This window comes from Desmodus rotundus, chromosome 13 (assembly GCF_022682495.2).
Source record: "Desmodus rotundus isolate HL8 chromosome 13, HLdesRot8A.1, whole genome shotgun sequence".
NCBI lineage: Eukaryota > Metazoa > Chordata > Mammalia > Chiroptera > Phyllostomidae > Desmodus > Desmodus rotundus.
This window is the reverse complement of record NC_071399.1, coordinates 51,399,181-51,417,815: the sequence shown is the minus strand read 5'-3', so window position 1 is coordinate 51,417,815 and position 18,635 is coordinate 51,399,181. Positions and strand designations below refer to the sequence as shown.

The 18,635-nt window shown below is 37.9% G+C and overlaps 1 protein-coding gene across 20 annotated transcripts in view; it reads right to left on the bottom strand.

Moving 5' to 3' along the window:
• The window catches only part of ENOX1 (ecto-NOX disulfide-thiol exchanger 1), a 609,204-nt gene that overhangs the window by 36,993 nt on the left and 553,576 nt on the right, over window positions 1-18,635 (bottom strand). For all 20 annotated transcript variants that reach the window (XM_045202239.3, XM_053916761.1, XM_053916762.1 and 17 more), the window contains one exon: window positions 18,417-18,519. In XM_045202239.3, the coding sequence (XP_045058174.1) occupies window positions 18,417-18,519 (103 nt within the window). The remainder of the gene's footprint in view (window positions 1-18,416; window positions 18,520-18,635) is intronic.

Genomic DNA, 18,635 nt, shown 5'->3' with positions numbered 1-18,635 from the left:
TGAAACATAGCAGTCTATCCCTATTAACTGCCAAGCAGAAAATTTGACAGAAAGTTGAACTCCCAAGGAACTCAGCATCCAAATCTATAGAGCTCCAAATAATGTTTTCAGTGAAATCCCACTGCTCTTCTGTGATATGTGCCTAAATTTTATGTCTTAAAGACTCCATTTTAAAAAAAGATTTCATTTTATTTTTCTTAGAGAGAGAAGAGGGGAGGGAGAAAGAGAGGGAGAGAAACATCAAGGTGAGAGAGGAGCATTGATTGGCTGCCTCTTGCATGTGCCTCGATTAAGCTCACAACCCAGGCATGTGCCCTGACCAGGAATCAAACTGGTGATCTTTCACTTTGTGGGATGATGCTCACCCAGTTGAGCCACGGCAGTCAGAGCAAGACTCCAGTTTTATAAAATGGTTATGAGAATGTCTGGAAAGAATACATTCTTTTGCCCATATAAATTATTGTCACTGATCTTCGCAAATGACTAGGATTGCTTATTGTTTAGGAAGTTCTAGCCTTAGTTTTATGTTTTCTGGAGATGGATCCATTTGCATAGCTTATTTTTAACTCCCCTCTTCTCTTACAGGCAATCAAGATTTGTGCCACTGCATTTAATATAACATTTGTGTGCCTCAAGAGGGTATTGAATTATCTGAATATATTCACATATATTCAGATACTCTAGGCATCCAGATGTTATGAAGATTTTGCTAATAAGTATTTATATAGAGGGAACACTTTTTGCTGTGCTGTTGGCCTTCCAGACTGACTTAGAGCAGGCCCAGTGTCTTCTCGGTGGGTTTAATTATTCTAAGGGAAGATTCCAGAGGAATTGCTGACCCCTCTAGATATATCAGAAATCCAGGAGACTCCCAGAAATTCCATTTACAAGTATTTGTCAGAGAAAAAGTAGCTCCAGCATTAGAAACTCCTTTCTCTAGCCTGGTCCAGAGTAGTTTGGGACCCATAGTCTGTCATTCCGTCCCTATTATAGTTCTTATCTGGATTCTAGAACCAGCAGGAGAAGTCTTTATTGTTCCAACATTCAGGTGTCTGCAGATCATGATTGGCCAAACTCAGTTAGCAGAGGGGCTATTCAGAGACAGTGTACATAAACTGTGTTCTCCAAGTAGAACGTGAAAGGAGAAGCAATCTGCAGTGAGAGGCAGGAAATAAAATAAAGGAAATGGAGACCCATTGCCCTTTTTTTCACCTTAAATTGATCTGTTTTATTCAGACTTAAAGAGGGAAAGTGTACTGCTGGTCATTACATGCTTTGTTTATATTCTAAAAGCATCATGGGAGAAAGTCACAACTCTGTCACACTGGCAAAAGAGAACCAGTTGTCAGAGTTTGATATAATTCCCCAATAGAAGAAAAATCCAGTTGCTAAATCCATATGGGTTCATTTCGGGTTCCTGGAGCTGAGAGCATATCAGCATGTCTTATGATACTTGTGCGCGGCATGTTATTACAGCTGTATATCATCAGAGAGAAAAAATAATTGGTTTTCCTTAGAGTATCTCTAAGTTGATGTCATATTCAATAACCCTGTAGTTGAAAAATCTATATGTGAAGGATGAAGTTTGGACTGTCTTTTGAATTTATTCCTCCTGTGCCAGCTTCTACAGGCCCTGGTATACCTGTTATTTTGAGGTAAGTACATGCGATATTGAGAAAATGCAACCATTTGCTCCTTTTGCCAGATAACAAGCTAAAGAAGAACATGTTGTCTCATATGTACAGTGGTCTCCCTCATTCATAACCACGCCAAGGAGGAGCCCCACATTGGGGTCAGTGACAGGTGCAGCTCAAATCAGTGCTATGTCTCAAGAAGTGAGAGCGGCAGCTGCTCCTTCTCTGGATTTGAGGACTTGGGGGAGTCTTAAGCACAGAGGCTTCTAAAATGGGGTTCCAGGAACATTACCAACACATCCTCATCAAGAACTCTTCCTTGTGAGAGTAAGTACTACTTCTGGATATGCTGCTGATAACTATCAAAAGGGGCTTTGTCTCTGGTCCAGAAAAAGAAAAAAACAAGTTAGTTTTATTTTGTGGGGCAATTGAATGTTATTTATTTATTTATTTTAAAAGAATTTTTATTAGTTTATTTGAGCCAAACTGATGCCATATGCCAGGGGAAAGATCTCAAATGCCCTCCAACTGAATGTTTTTGTTAGCAACTTCCTTCTTCCCTTCTTTCTTAATGGCCAGCTTATTTTAATTATCTTGGATTGATAGATCCAAACTGGGCTGGCAGGAAGCCTGGATTAGACTACTGAACCCCATACTGTAGCCTTGATGTCCCTATATGGTCAGTGTGGGGGTCAGAAAAAGTCACCTCAAGATGTGCTTCTGTGGTTCTGATTCTGCAGATTCTTTTGAACTAAAGGCAACTTTAGCTGCAGGCTCAGGAGAAACTCCTGCCCCCAACCCTTAACCACCTAGAAGAATCTGAATTATAGTCCTTGCCCATGAGAGGTTATTAACTACAACCTTTTTACCCATCTTCACGGCATGAAAAACTTTTACTCACTAAATATCTGCTCTTCTTATCCTCCAATGACCCTTTGAAGACTCCAAGGTGCACTACACATCCCTAGCTCAGAATGTTTTATATACCTCAGTCCCCCTTTCTATCTCTGAACCTCTCCTACATCTGTCTCTGACTCATGTATGTGAGTTTCCCATACATATGTATGTATTAAATTTGGTTATTTTCTCTGAGGTGACTTCTGAAAATGGTTTGCTATTCACTTGACTCAGAGAACCCCATAAAATCAGACAAATCAAGAGGTTCAAATCTTTGTGTTCACAGTAAGAACACTCATGAAACTGCCTGAGCCATCAAGCGTATGCATATCTGAAAAGCCACCAAGTACCTGAAGGATGCCACTTTACAGAAGCAAGGTGTGCCATTTTATTGTTACAATGGTGGAGTTGGTAGGTGTGGTCAGACCAAACAGTGGGGCTGGATACAGGGTTGGTGGCCCAAAAAGAGTGCTGAGTTTTTGTTGCACATGCTTAAAGATGCAGAGTATTGCTGAACTTAAGGGATTGGATGTATTTTCTGGTCATTGAGCACATCCAGGTAAACAAGATGTGGAGAAGAACTTACAGAGCTCATGATGATTAACCTGTGTGTGAGCTCTCCCTGACACACTTAGATGATTCTTACTGAAAAAGAGCAGATTTGTTCTAAACCAGAAGAGGAGGTTGCACAGAAGAAAAAAGATATCCCAGAAGAAGCTGAAGAAACAAAAACTTATGCCGTAGCTGGAAACTCACACTTACCCACAAGGATGCTGCAGATGAGGAGACACTGGGACATCTGATGTGGACTGACAGAAAATAAAGGTTCTTACTATGTCACCACACCCCCAGACCTCCTTTTGCAGGATCCAGGGGAAACAAAAGTGGTGTGAATATTTTTATTTTAAATTTAGATTGGTAGACAAAATATGTGTGAAACAAGTTTCTTGGGCTAGTGACTTTTGATTGCTTGCTATGAGTATTCATCAGTTTTGTTTTTCTTTGTCTCTGTCTGGTTTCTTTACATTCATCTTGCTATATGTCCTGAGAACTTGGCCTTATGACTAGTGAACATATTTTTTCTCTGGCTTCTACTGTCCAGCAGGTACACTTGCCAAGGCACACCTTGTTCTCCATCTGGCCATGACAAGCCCTCAGACAGTTTTCCATGTTTATCCGTCCCAGAGATGGTCCATTCTCTCCACCAGTTGGATGATACATATGCATCTGGCAGGCAGTGGAATGGGCTGTGGATCCAAGCATAGGGAATCTTAAATCTATTCTGTTCAAGGGGGAAAGGGACGTGATTCCCTGTGTTTTGGAACATCTGTTTAAAGACAGGTCTCCTCATCTTTCTTAGGCAAATTGAGAGTAACTTTCTTGTATGGGTTGTCTTTTTCCATTCTCCTTTGGAGATGCCTCTTACATCCATGGTATTTAGTCTGAGTAGCTATAGATCTTACTATCAAGGCCAGAGGATGGATCCTTTTAATGGAAAGAACTATACTAAAAAGGAAGAAAGAATTTTTTTTCATAGATAGCTCTCATTGTTATAATAGCTAGTCATTAAGATTCTCTTAATTAGATGGAAGAAATTAGAACAAAAATCAAAGTCCTCTAAGACACCATCCTATTTGCCTTCAAATATTGTAAAAATTAGGACATTGGAAATTTGTCCTCCACTTAAGAAAAATGAAAGAAAAAAATCTCACTAAAAGACAACCTAACATGTCTATGTCCTAAAAACAGCCTGGGACCTCTGACACAGGTCGACAGCCGGTAAGGGTTCTTACTGTGTCACCATGCCCCCAGGTCCCTGTCTATGGGATCCAGTGGAAGTAAAAGTGGTGAGAATATTTTTATTTTCAATTTAGATTGGTAGAGAAAATACGAGTGAAACAAGTTTTTTCTCACTAAAAGACAACCTAAATTTTTATGTCCTAAAAACTTGGTTTGGTATCTCTTAGGATGGAAGCTCTAAAATATGGCTAGACAGAAACATAGGCTAAACTCCATTTATGGCCACTAAACTACTGACAGCCTTCAAAGAAATTATAAATGAAAATTACAATAGCTGTTATAAGGGATGTGCTAATTAGAAAAAAAATGGGCTAAAGAAAATTAACATTGATGAGATTAAAACAAAGGATTTAGAACAGCACCACCAAAGGCTGAATGGGCCAATTTTCCCCGAGTTGGTCCCCTAATATTAAAATGCTCTAAACAAATCTGCTCTATTTATCTCATTGTGGAGAAATTTGAACGACTGAAAGGATTATTCCCTAAGAATCCTGAAACACTAATTCAAAAGAACCTATGCACCCCAATGTTCATAGCAGTGTGATTCATAGTAGCCAAGTGCTAGAAATAGCTTAAGTGCCCATCAGTAAATAAGTGGATCTAAACATTATGGCACATTTACACGATGGAATACTAAGCAGTAGAAAGAAAGAACGAACCCCTACCCTTCAAGACAGCATGGATGGAACTGGAGAGCATTATGCTAAGTGAAATAAACCAGGCAGCTAAAGACAAATGCCGTATGATCTCACCTATAAGTGGAGCCTAATCAATGAAACAAACAAGCGAGCAAAATAGAACCAGAGACATGGATATAAAGAACACATTGACAGTGACCAGTGGGGAGGAGGGTAATGGAGAAAAGTAGGGGAAGGGTTGTCAAGGAACCAGAGGGGAGAGGGGAAGGGGATAACAGAAAAGAAGGGGAAGGGTCCTCATAGAACATGTATAAAGGACCCATGGACAAACACAATGGAGGGGGGGAATTGAATGTGGGAGATAGGGGTGGGTAGGGTGGAGGAGAGTAATGGGGCGGGGGAAATGGGGACAATTGTAATTGAATAAAAATAAAAAAGAAAAAGACTGGGAGGAAGAAATTACGATAAGAAAATTGACCAGCAATTGCATGGGGCAGCAGTCAGGCTGGTTAAGTCAAGTTAAAAATTGATGCCAGCCCTAGGGTCCCTGGGCTTGACAGCTCACTGGGGACTCAAAGCCTTTTTATTCAAGAGTGGGTAAAATGATCAGGAGATAAAAAACTTCCATAACTCTGTGGTATGGGAATTCCTGAACTGTGGTACCAAAATCGATTGGTGAAGCCCTGACTCAGGCTACCATTACACTAAAAGAATAGGGAAATGTAAGGATAAGATTATGAAAATTGAAATGGTAATATAGTGAAATGCTTCCTCTCTCTGGCCTTCAAGCTTGCTAATAGCTCCTGCTATAGATACACTAATTAACTAGAGGAATTCTGCTTGAGGCTCCAGCAGTCCCTTTATCAGTGAAGAGGTGGGGAAATATGCACAAGTAATGACTCCAGAACCAACTCAGATCAACAGGGGTCAATGGATTGACTAATAACGACAGAATTTGGAAGTTTTGTGCTTTTCCTTGAATCTTTTTTCAGCCCCTGGCTCTCTACAGTCCCCACCCACCTCTTTGTCACCCATTCTCTTTTCCCCTGATATATAAGATGGCTGAATTTTGAGCTGTCTTAAGATGGATTTGAGAGTTCTCTCTTCTCAAGCGAGGCCTTCTCAATCAATAAACCTTTTCTTGTTCCAAAACTCTGATCTGTTGAATATTGGCCTTTCTTTTGAAGCATTGGGCACACAAACCTTGTACGTGTAACTAATGTTAATCCTTAGTCAGGAGCTAGGGTCTGTGATAGATCAAACACTCTGGCTGCCCTCCCCACCCCTGCCCCCACCACCCTACGAATCCTAAGCAGCTGGCAGAGCCTGCTTGTCTTGGGGAAGGGGCCCTTCCAGGCACTGCACATTTTGCATTTGGAGTAAGGAAATGTCTGTGGACTTTGTTTGGTCAGCTGCCTATAAGGTAAGTGGCTTTGGGGTGGGCAGCCAAGAATCCTTCCTCTCTACTCGGGTTTTCACTCCCTTGGGACAAGAAAACTGCATTTTGGGGGCCTCCACTTGAGAGTAGGACCATGATGATGGAATTCTTACTCTCTGGGCTTTCACTTCTGTGGGACAAAGCCAACTGCATTTGGGGACTTCCATTTGAGAGTAGGACTAAGAACTGTTGGGCTCTACCCATTACTTTCTTGTCACCCTGTGAGCTATGGGCTCAGTTTTGAAGTAGGGTAAGCTACCCTGGCATGTACAGCTGGGTAACTTCCTTCTCCTCTGTTTGTGCTTTTCCCTTAGTATAAGCCACTTTGTTTTGCATTTGGGGTACCCTTTTGGAGATGGGAATAGTTGTAGGAATTGTACTTGTTTTGTGAACTGGTCATTGGCATTTGTTTGGTCATTTGAATTTGAATTTTGTAACTTTCCTAGTATATCTGAGACTTGGTTAGAAGAGTACTCAATTTATTTTTTTTTTGCTTCTGTATCATTTATGTGTCTATCTGAGGTTTTTTCTTCTCTATCAGTTTGGATGGAATGGCTGTTTCTCCCCTGCCCCCTGGCAATGGGAGTCTTATGCTCTGAGGCAACAGAATGAATTCTTTCTTAAATGGCTTTAAAGGAATCCCAACAGCATGCAAAGTTTTGTTTATCTGAGCAAAATACTTCTGAGTTTTACATTGAACCTGGAAAACAACATCCAGCTCTTTCAAATGAAAGATGTGAGATCTCTGCCTATGTCTACATGTTCTAGATATGGCATATTTCTATCATTGAATGGTGTTCCTGATTTGTAGCTTTAAAGTGGCTTGAAACAAACAACTGCTTATGTGAGATTCCCCCCCAAAATAGAACTTATCTTATGACTTTTTGAACTTCTTGAGTTTTATAGATGCTGATGCAGACATTATGTTAATTAATAAGACATTTCACAATGTAGAAATTTTTATAATTTTATGAGGATTGGTATGTTTAAATAGGATTTAAAGGTTTAATAACTGAGCAGAAATTTAGCAAAATTAGAAGTTGGTTTTTCAGTATGATAGTTAAAAAAAAAAAAAAAGGAAGATCTCAGCATCTCCCTAGGCCCTCCTACTGGGGGTGGATCAGGAGTGTGGACATAGCCCACAACAGCATGATGAGGTTGAGGTAACTGAAGGAACAAACAAACAAATAAACAAACAAAAAGAGGTGTATTTTTAAAATCCAAGCATCTGCAGCCTCTTGTGCCTAGTTATAGGGAACCGTTCCACGTGGCATGGGGAATGTAGCCCCGCCCCTGGCTTGGAAAATCCAGTGGGGAGCGAGTCGGCACACAGGAACTGAGCCCACGGATCAGTTTTCCCACAGGGAATCAGGCCTGTGTTGTACCTAGGCTGCTATGAGGCTTGGTTTTGCTAAAACTCCCTCATCCTGGATTGAGGCAGCAAATGTTTACTACGTATCTTTAAAATGGCTTCCTAAAGGCTGTGCTAAACCTCCCAAGTAAGGATTGTAACCATTTCAACCACTTTTCCCCTTGATCTGCGACATCCTTCTCTTTGAAGAAATTAGCAACATTCTTTCCTTTGTTATCTGTAAAAGGTAATCTCCTAAAGTGAACCTGTGCATAGTAAATGAGGACCATCCTCTGTGTAATGTACCCAGTAAAGCAATAAAAGCCTGTCCAGGCAGGGGTCTGGGCCCTCTCTCTCACTTAAGAGAGCGGCCATGCTGTCCCTTTTTCTCCACAGGACTTCTGTAGTCTGTGTGAATTTCTTCATTGCAGCCACAACACACAGACCCCGCGGGCCAGAGTCTGCATTACCTAGTTCCTCACCCACCACCACATTTCCAGCATTCTTAAAATTGTCAAGGGCAAATGAAAAACTTTGGTTCTTCTCTACAGTCATTAGTAATTCTGTTAATTTTAAAAATCTGTTTGTGATATCTGTGTATGGTATTTTCTACTTCCTAATGGTAGTACTAGATTGTAATATTTGATTGGCTTAAAGGAGTTAAATGCTTACATAAATTAAGAAAAATACTAGACACTAACCCAAATACTTTTTAGGATCATATGATCTAGGAAAATATTCGATACTAAAGCTAGTTTGAGGTTTGCTTAAACATACAGGTCTATTAGAGTTGTTAATATTAAATATATATTTGTTTACCTGAACTTACAAAAATAAGTACACATTATCTCTGTTACAATATTTATCAATAAATAGCTTGGGTAATAATTGACTTTGAAATTTTACAGAATTATTAAGAACTAATAAATAGATGTAACTAAAATAAAAGGTTGTTGATAAAACTTTTCAGTGATATGTTATATAGTTTTCAAAAAATCTGCTAGAAACATGAAACTTTAGAATTTTTGCTAATTTAAATAAAATGATAAATTTTTGAATATCTAGATATTTCTAAATAACATGAAATGCTGAAACATGGACAGATTAATCTAAGTTCACCCAGTTCTGGCTACTTATTAGAGGGAAACTAAAAGGCAAATTGGATATTACTAATAAATAGGTCTTGTACTTTATTAGAAGTATATATCTTAAAAGTGTATTTTCCAATGAAGGACCATGTGTTTTTAAAGGCTATGAAATATATTCATAAATTTGCCAATCTGAGGAATACTATTGGTTACTTTTTAGTTGTCAATAGTAATTAAGGTTTCTAAGAGTTTAGAAACCTAAGTAAGATGTAAAGAAATTATGCTTTTTGGTGGCAGAGGTATAAGATATGGAGACACATTTTTGAGGAAACCAGAAGGACATCATTTCTTCTGAAGCTGGTTATTTCTGAATAAGTAGAGGTAAAGTAAAAAGGACTAAGATCATTGTAGAATGTTTATCAAAAGAAATCTTGAGAGGAAAGTTTATGTATGGTTAAGCTAAATAAGAATAAGTAAATGAATTTTAATATCAAAATTAAGCTGATACAGAATTAGAGTTTGGTTCTTTTTCACTGTTAAAAGGAAAAGTTTTTTTTTCTTCTATATTTATTCTACTCCAGATAAGATAATATAGCAAATTTTCTCCCTAGAAAGCAAACATTCTATAAAATGGTTTTCTATTGTCTTGATTAGGTCCTTGGTTACTTAAGAAAATAATCTTCTGAATGTTAAGAATTAAAGTTTTACTTATCTGTATTTTTTGTTTGGTACTCTTCTATTGTCACTTTAGGTAAATGAATAATTTAATATTGTTTCATAATGATATATGATCTATTTGGTCAAGAGTATTTGACAAACTACTCAGGGTTTAAATTTTAAAAGGAGATATCACTTTTTCTTAACTTTTAAAATGGCTTTGGGTTGTTCTAGTGAGCCCCTGGAACATCTCAAAGATTTTTCTCTCATTACAAAAGAGAAATTTTAAACGAATTAAACCTACTTGATATACTTAAATTACACAGGAAGCTTTGTCAACTAAGGAAATAATTACATTGTATTTGTCTGTGTATATATATACACCTATGTATATATATATATATATATATATATGTATAATTAAATGGATGCTCTAGACATTATATAAAAATCTCCAATGGTATACAAAGTCCTGACACAATACTCATAATTCTTGTTACCTTAAAATGTTATGTTACAGAAAAGCAAAGTTCTTTGTCAAGTGCTTTATAAGATATATAACTATGACATTTTAAGTTTTGTCATTTACAGATATTCTTTTACTCTGATACTTTAGCAAGTATATTTCATATCCAGAACGATCCATGGAGAAGACTAGCTTATTTTAAAATACAAGTTTCTAGGCATTTTAAGATTGTACCTTGAAACTGGATGAGAGTTTGTAAAACTCTGAGGAATAACTGGATGCACAGAATGCTGGCAGGTGATCTGAATTAATTCTAGGGATTGAATGAACTAAGGCTGATTATAATTTTTTATAACTTTGTTTGAAATATTGCTGATTTTAAAAAGTATCTTTGTTTTCCAGATATAAGGAAGGTTGTGTCTTCTTAGGGCAGTTTGTAAACAATATTGAAACATTTATATTTTTCTCCCTACCTGATCCCTTCAGAAGTTTGGAGACTCTGAATGAGTATTATTATTTTTATGGCAGTATGGCTGTTTGCATAAATTCAATAAGAATCTCTTTATAATCGGACACAGTTGGAAACTCTTGATGAGGCTTTGACTGGAATGTCATGCTTGAAAGAGATGTGCACAGACTCTGGATGTTACCAGACAGCTCTAAAGAATTAAGATTGACTTTGGAGTCTGATAAAATCCCTTTGGAGAAACAGGCTGGTACCTTTTTCACATAGTTCACAGTACTCTTTTCTTGTAAGGAAGGAAGGTTGCTTTCCAGGGAGATTGCAAAGGAAGAGCTCAAGATATTTTGGGGACTTCAAGCACCTAAGGAATTCACCCAAATCTGCAGGTGAAGTTTGAGGGCAAAGGCGTGACTTGGCTTCTTAGCCCCAACAGGCTAATTAAGGTTCAATCTGAAGATTCCTTGTGAAATTCCAGCAAAGCAGATTAAAAAAAAAACCTATAGGATTAATTGCTTTTCTTGTCATACTTATGCAAATAACAGGCTGAATTTATTGAAACTAGACTTTAGCAATGAATGAGTCTTAACTTGGCTGCTTGGCTAGCTTTGATAAAATTAGTGTGGTTTTAGGGAGGAAAAAAAGTTTCAGTAGAAACCTTAATGCACAACTATGGATATTAGATTCTACTTTGGTTAATTGTCTTTAAAGTTTTGTTTTTCACCTGTGGACTAGACTGGATCCTGGATTTTTCTAGTCAAAGTGTTTGGCTGCAGCTCTCTGAATTAGTGTTTCATTTTTCTCCCATCATTTGCCTTGGAATTATTGAGAACTAAAACTTGTTTCTGAGCCTTGAAAATGCAGATTGCAGCCAGAGGACACAATGTAAACTTTGGAGAAGTCACTGTGACAGTTCATGCTGGACACTTTTAGTAACATGCTATGTAAGCCACACAAAGAGCTTGCTTGAGCACCTGATGACATCATTGGGAACATTGGCACCATGGGCCAGGCAAACCTGTCAGATTGTCACTGCCTCCCTCCATTCCAGCAAAAATGAAGCTCTGAGCCTTTCATCTGGAGGTTTCCTTGCCTTATAGACTCAGAGACTGACTTAATGGTTTGCTTTGATTAATACTTAGGGTACAGGTATCCTAGCCTACTACTTCCTCCTCCATTGCTGTGCTTTCTGTTTGTGAACTGAACACCTAGAATGCCCCCACTAAGGCTCAGTGACCATCTTAGAAGAGGGTATGTGAGGTTGTAAGAATCAGATGAGAAGAGCATGGTGGGTAGACAAATCTGACTCCCTTTTACAAGCTAATCCTCCCTTTCGACTGAACCTGGACTCAGTATTTCTATATCCCCCAAGATTGATAGATAAACAGAAAAGGGAGGAATTGTCACAGTGAAATGCTTCCTCTCATTGGTCTTCAGTCTTGCTATTACCTTCTGCTGAAGATATGCTAATTAACTAGAGGAATTCTGCTTGAGGCTTAAGCAGCTTCTTCATCAGTGAAGAGGTGGGGCAATATGTTCTAAGTAATGACTCCAGAACCAACTCAGATCAGTGGGGGTCAATTGACTGACCAGAAATAAAGGGAGGGGGATGCCAAGGGACTGACCAGGATCAAAGGGAGTTAGAAATTTTGTGCTTTGTCTTGGGTCCCTTTTCAGACCCTGGCTCTCTACATTCCCTACCTACCTCTTCCTCACCCATTCTCCCTTCCCCTCATATATGAATACTGAACTCTCATTAGATGAATTTGAGAAGTAGTTCTCCCATCATCTCAAGCTAACCCTTCTCCATCAATAAACCTTTCCTTGTTCCAAAACTCTGATCTATTTCATATTGGCCTTTCTTTTGAAACAATGGGCACACAAACCATGTACCTATAACCAATGTTTAAACAGGTTTATATATTTTTAAAAAATGTCAACTTTAGGTGATTGCATCTCTTTTACTTGATTATTTTGTGGTAGTAGACATTGTGTCTCACTGGGGGAAATGGACATGAAGGCTGCCAGTTCTTTTGTTTGGCTATCAGAGGGAAAGACTCTAAAATAGTGATCTTCAACTTTTTTCATCTCATAGCCCACGTAAACTAATTACTAAAATTCTGAAGCATGCCCCAAAATATATACTATTTTTTGCCCAGCTAACAAAAAAATATGTATAATTTAGATTCATTCATACCAGATGGCTATTGTTAGGTTGGTTGTTGTCGTTTTTTAACTTGACAGTCTAAGGGAAAAGAGGTCAGTGTCACTGATTAAGTAGTCAGATATTGCATGTTTTAAAAACTCTTGCGCCCCAGTTGAAATCACTGCTCTAGAAGGTGGTAGGTAACCTTTGTACCTTCTTAGGTCCGTGGAATTGTTTAATAGTGCCAGAAATATTTACTATTTGTTCTAGCTGAAACCTGACAAGATATTTGAAAGAATTTAAGAAATTTTTGATCAGAAATTTGGCCAAATTAGAAACTAATGTCAGAGCCTGATAAGAAATCTATCTAAGGGGAAAATAATTCCAAAAATATGTGCATAAATTTCTCAGTCCTTTGCCAACATTTAGGTGGCAACCCAGTTTTTTAGGTATTAAAAAACAACTGTCTTTTCTTTTTTTATGGGGCCAGAAGTGTGGCTCCAGACACAACTCAAAACCCAACAATTCTTTTTACATTCCCAAAACCTCCTCTCTTCATCTAAAAATGCTTTATGAAAACAAAGTCCTTCTAGGAGGTGCTTGCATTTCCTTTCCTGTACCTATGCGATGTAAATACCTGGTCTCTTCCAAGAACTATTATCTGGGCCATCTTTTAAAATGCAAATTTCAGGGAGGTAATTCTTAATAAAAGAAAAAGAAACCATAGCCATCTGAGCAGATGTATTAAAACTGATTCTAGTTGGGGTTTTGTTGTTATTTTAACTAGTGACTTTTCCTTTATGGTGTCTGTCTCATGGCTAAAAGATCTGTGTGTCTGTCTGTATGTTAATGTGTGTTGTGGTATTTTCTACCTTTGGATAGTGTTGTTGATTTATTTTTAGAAGAGCTCTATTATATTGGCTTAAACAAACAAGCCCTTATATGAGAATTCTCAAAAACAGAAACTAACCCAAGTGCTTTTTGGAATCATATAAGCTGAAACATTTGATATTAAAGTTGGTTTTCCAAAGGTAGGGGCTGACCTTGGCCTGTACCACCTGGGAAAACCCAGTGTCTGAATGCCCAGTGGACAGGTAAAGACCACATCAGAGCACTACCACCCTGCCCCTGCACAGCTGATCCTCCATGGAGGGTGGAGGTTGGTGGTCAGTGGTCACAGGCAGTCCTTGCAGCTGACTGGTCTGGGTAAATCTCTCCCATTGCTTTACCAACAGCAATCAACACTCAACTACAAGAGGAGGGTGTAGTCACCCCACACAAAGGGCACAACTCAAGTACTGAGCTTGGGTGACAGGGTAGGCTAAGCCACTGGACCCTACAGGACACCTACTACATTAGGCCACACTACGAGGACACAGAGTCAAAGCAGCTCTACCTAATACACAGAAACAAAAACAGGGAAGCTGACAAAATAAGAAGACAAAGAAATGTGGCCCAGATGAAAGAACAGATCAAAACTACAGAAAAAGAACTAAACAAAATGGAGATAAGCAATCTATCAGATGCAGAACTCAAAACACTGGTTATAAAGATGCTCAAGGAGCTTAGTAAGGACCTCAGCAGCATAAAAAAGATCCAGTCAGAAATGAAGGATACATTAATTCATTAATTGAAATAAAGAACAATTTACAGGGAGGGAAACAACAGTAAGTGGATGAAGCCAAGAATCAAATCAATGACATGGAACATAAGGAAGCAGAAAACAACCAATCAGAACAAGAACAAAAAAAGAATAAAATAAATGATAGGATAAACAGCCTCTGGAACAACTTTAAGAGGTCCAACATTCACCTCACATGGGTGCCAGAAGGCGAGAAAGACCAGTAATTTGGAAATCTATTTGAAAAAATAGTGAAAGAAAACTTCCCTAATTTGGTGAAGGAAATAGACATGCAAGTTCAGGAAGCATAGAGAGTCCCAAACAAGATGGATGCAAAGAAGCCCACTCTAAGACACATCATAATTAAAATGCCAAAGGTTAAAGATAAAGAGAGAATCTTCAGTGCAGCAAAAGAAAAGCAGTTACCTACAGGGGAGTTCCCATAAGACTTTTAGATGATTTCTAAAAAGCAACTTCACAGGCTAGAAGGGATTGGCAAGAAATATTCGAAGTCATGAAAAGCAGGGAGGGACCTATAAAAAAGATTGCTCTACCCAGCAAAACTATCATTTAGAATCAAAGGGCTGATAAAGAGCTTCCTAGACAAGAAAAATCTAAAGGAGTTCATCATCACCAAACCATCATTATATGAAATGTTTAAGGGACTTATTTAAGAAACAGATCAAAGCTATGAACAAAAAAATGGCAATAAATATATATCTATCAACAACTGAATCTAAAAAACAAACTAAGCAAACAAGAAGGACAGAGACAGAATTATTGACATGGAGAGCATTTTGATGGTTGCCAGATGGGAGAGGATTGTGGGGGACTGGGTGAAGACTTGCGGGGATTAAGAAGTACATATAGGTAGTTACAGAATAGCCATGGGGATGTAAAAATGGAATAGCCAGAGAACTTATACACATGACCCATGAACATGAACAATTGTGTTTGGATTGCCTAAGAGAGTTGGGGGTGCTGGGTGGAAAGGGACAAAGGGGGAAAGTTGGGGTAACTGTAATAGCATAATCAATAAAATATAATTTTAAAAAAGAGAATTGTTTTTTGAGTATAGTTTGGATAAATATGCATATCTTTAGAATCATTAGCTTTCAATCATACATTTGTTCTACCTGGTTTTATTAAATTTAGTTCATGTTATTTGTGACAGCATGGATGGAACTGGAGAGCATTATGCTAAGTAAAATAAGCCAGGTGGTGAAAGACAAATACCATATGATCTGACCTGTAAGTGGAATGTAATCAACAAAACAAGCAAGCAAAATACAACCAGAGACATTACAATAAAGAACAAATTGACAGTAACCAGAGGGGAGAGGGGAGGGGGATAACGGGGGAAAGTGGGGGAAGGGACATCAAGGAACATGTATAAAGGACCCATGGGCAAAGCCAAAGGGAGGTAGAATTGAGTGTGGGAGGTGGATGTGGGTGGGGTGGGGGAAAGTGGTGGCAGGAAAATGGAGACAAATATACTTGAACAACAATGAATAATCAATCAATAAAAAAGAAATATATGTAAAATTGCTGGAAATATGAGATATCCTGACTTAAAATATCTGTCATCAAAATTGGGGGATACACTAAAGAAATGAACCTCAGTATCAGATTATGGCACATGTGGATGAAGTCTATTCTTTTTTAGTATAAATGACCCCTTATTGTCAGACTTTGCCATCCTGATGTCCTTGTAACATGGCAACACTCTGCTCCTGAATCAGAGAAATTAAGATGGGTAAACAGTGAATGTAAATGAAATGAATAACTGGGGCAATGGTAAACCAAGGACAGCTGCTTGGTTATTGCTGGCTCCCCGGCATTTCTCAGTTTTTACATTCGTTCATTCACCATAGTACATTTGAGCTGGACTTCATTCAACTGTCACTTTGTAGGTTAACAATATGTTCTTGTTGTGTGTATGTTTTCCTATTTGAATTAAAGTTTTCCTTTGTTACAAGGCTGGTGGCCTCACAGTGGCAAAGGAACTATTAGAAAAAGTGTTTTCCCACTTGGAGTATACCTTCCAAAATCTCTAGGGATCAAGGCACCCACTTCAATGAGCAAAACATATGAGCCTTCATGGACAACCCTACAAACGTCTAGGAATCATCATTGACTGTATCACCCTCAATTATCAGGCGAGGTTTAGAGAGCTAATAGAAAAACTGGATTCCTGCAAACCAAGTTTAATTCCACAGGACTGAATGAACTGATGAGAAGGGTTACAATTTTATGACTTTTTATTGGAAATATTGCTGATTTTTAAAATCTTCCAGATACAAGAAATTTTTCTTCTTTACACCTTTGTAAGCAGTATTGAAACATGTATTTATTTTTCTCTAATTAATCCCTCCAGACCTTGGGAACTCAATAATTGTGTACTTTTATTTTCATGGCTATATGTTTATTTGCATAAGTTCACTAAGAATCTCTTCTCTTTACAATAGAACACAACTGAAAGCTAAATATATTAGAAGGCTTTGATTAGAAGGTCATGTTGGAGAGAGAAATGTATGAGCTCAGATATGACCAGAAAGCTATAAGGAATTAAGGAAATTCCTTGGAAAAACAGCCTGTTACCTTGCTTGCCTTGGTTCACAGTAGTCTTTCCAGGTAAGGAACAAAGGTTGCTTACTGGAAGATGCAAAGAAAGAAGGAACTGCAGGATATATTGGGGACCTTGAGTAGAGAAAAATTAACCCCAAATCTGTAGGTACTGCAGGCAAAATCTTATGGCAAGTATGCAGCTTGGCTTCTCAGACTCAGTAGAACTTTAAACCGTCAATCTGAACACTCCTTATGAAAAATTTCACCAAACAGACTTAAAAGAGCTTATGTGGTTATTATTCTTGCTGGATTTACATAAATAATCAGGCCAAGTTTATTGAAATGACTTATTTTGCAAATAAATTAGTCTTAGTTTGGCTATCTTTGATAAAAACAAGGGTCATTTTAGAGAGAAAACTGTTTCAATATACCTTTAAACTATAATATACCTTTATGGATATTAGGTTCTAGTGCTGTTTATTGTCTTTTCAGTTCAAAAAATTTTTTGACTATAAACTGAATTGGATCCTGAATTTTTCTAGTTTTAATAAATATTTGGCTGTAGCCCTCCAAACTAACATTTTCCCATCCATTGACTTGGAATCACTGGGAACTAAAACTGCTTGGTTCCCAAGGCCATGCAAGCTAAAGTGGGTCAACTTGATGTAGACTTGATATAGATTTCTCTGTAGACTTCAGAGAAATCACCACAATAGCTTATCTATGGACAATCCTTTTTCCGGCTGCAGAAAGATCACCTGCTGCACCTCCAACTGCAGACCAGGAGAATCTATCAGACTGTCACTGCCTGCCTTCATTCCATATGAAGATGATTTGAGACAGACATCTAGAACACTTGATTGCCTGCTTTCAGAACTCAGAACCTGAGATTAGTGTTCTCCAAACATTAACATTTGTTCTTCTTTCGTTTCCATAGAAATGCATCTTATTGTTTTACACCCTAGGCTTAACTTTGGGAGCCTGCCTGCATCACTGCTGCCTGAAATGAGACACAACTTTTACCTGAACTGTTCTCAAGTCTGAGACTGGATCAATGACATATATGACAACCTATCACCCCAACTTCTATCTCTGACTCTCTTATGTATGTAGGATTCCCATTTATATTCATGAATTAAATTTGATTATTTTCTTTTGCTAATTTGTCTCATGTCTATTTGATTATTAGACCAGCCAGAAGAAACTTGAGGGTAGAGGAAATTTTATTCCTCCCCCACAAAAGCATTACAAGTCTGGCCTCAGGATGTGATCTTTGTTGAGCCTGGGAATCTGGCTTGATTTGGGACTTTTGGACTGGACCTAACCTGGCCTCTAGTTGAAAGTGATGTGTTCAAATTTTGAAATTCAGATTCATAACATGTGAGGTGCAAATTTATCTTCTTGTCCTCGGTTTTATGTTGGACAAACAACTAATAAACATGGTTACAGAAGAGCAAAACCCTCAGTGATTTGTACATTCCTAACTTGAAATGTACATAATAGAACCTTGACAAGGTTAATTTCACTTCTGACCAGGAGGCAAAGCTGTTTAAATTATTAACAAGTTGGAGGTGAATTAATTAAATATTATTTAAGTGAATTACCTAAGAATAATTTAACAGAACAGATGAGGGAAAACAGAATTTCCTTACCAATAAGTAGAGCTTCTTTTTCTGATTTTAAGCCTTGACTTCTTTTCTCAATATTGTTTTCTCGGTCTTGGTTGACTAATGCGACTGTCAACACATTGATTTCCTATAAAGTTAAAAAATAAACAACATATAGGTATTTATGTCAATTTCAATAAAAGTCACCATGTCTCTTAAACTCTAAAAAAGAGGCCATCACTTACATTTGTAACTGAAGATCAA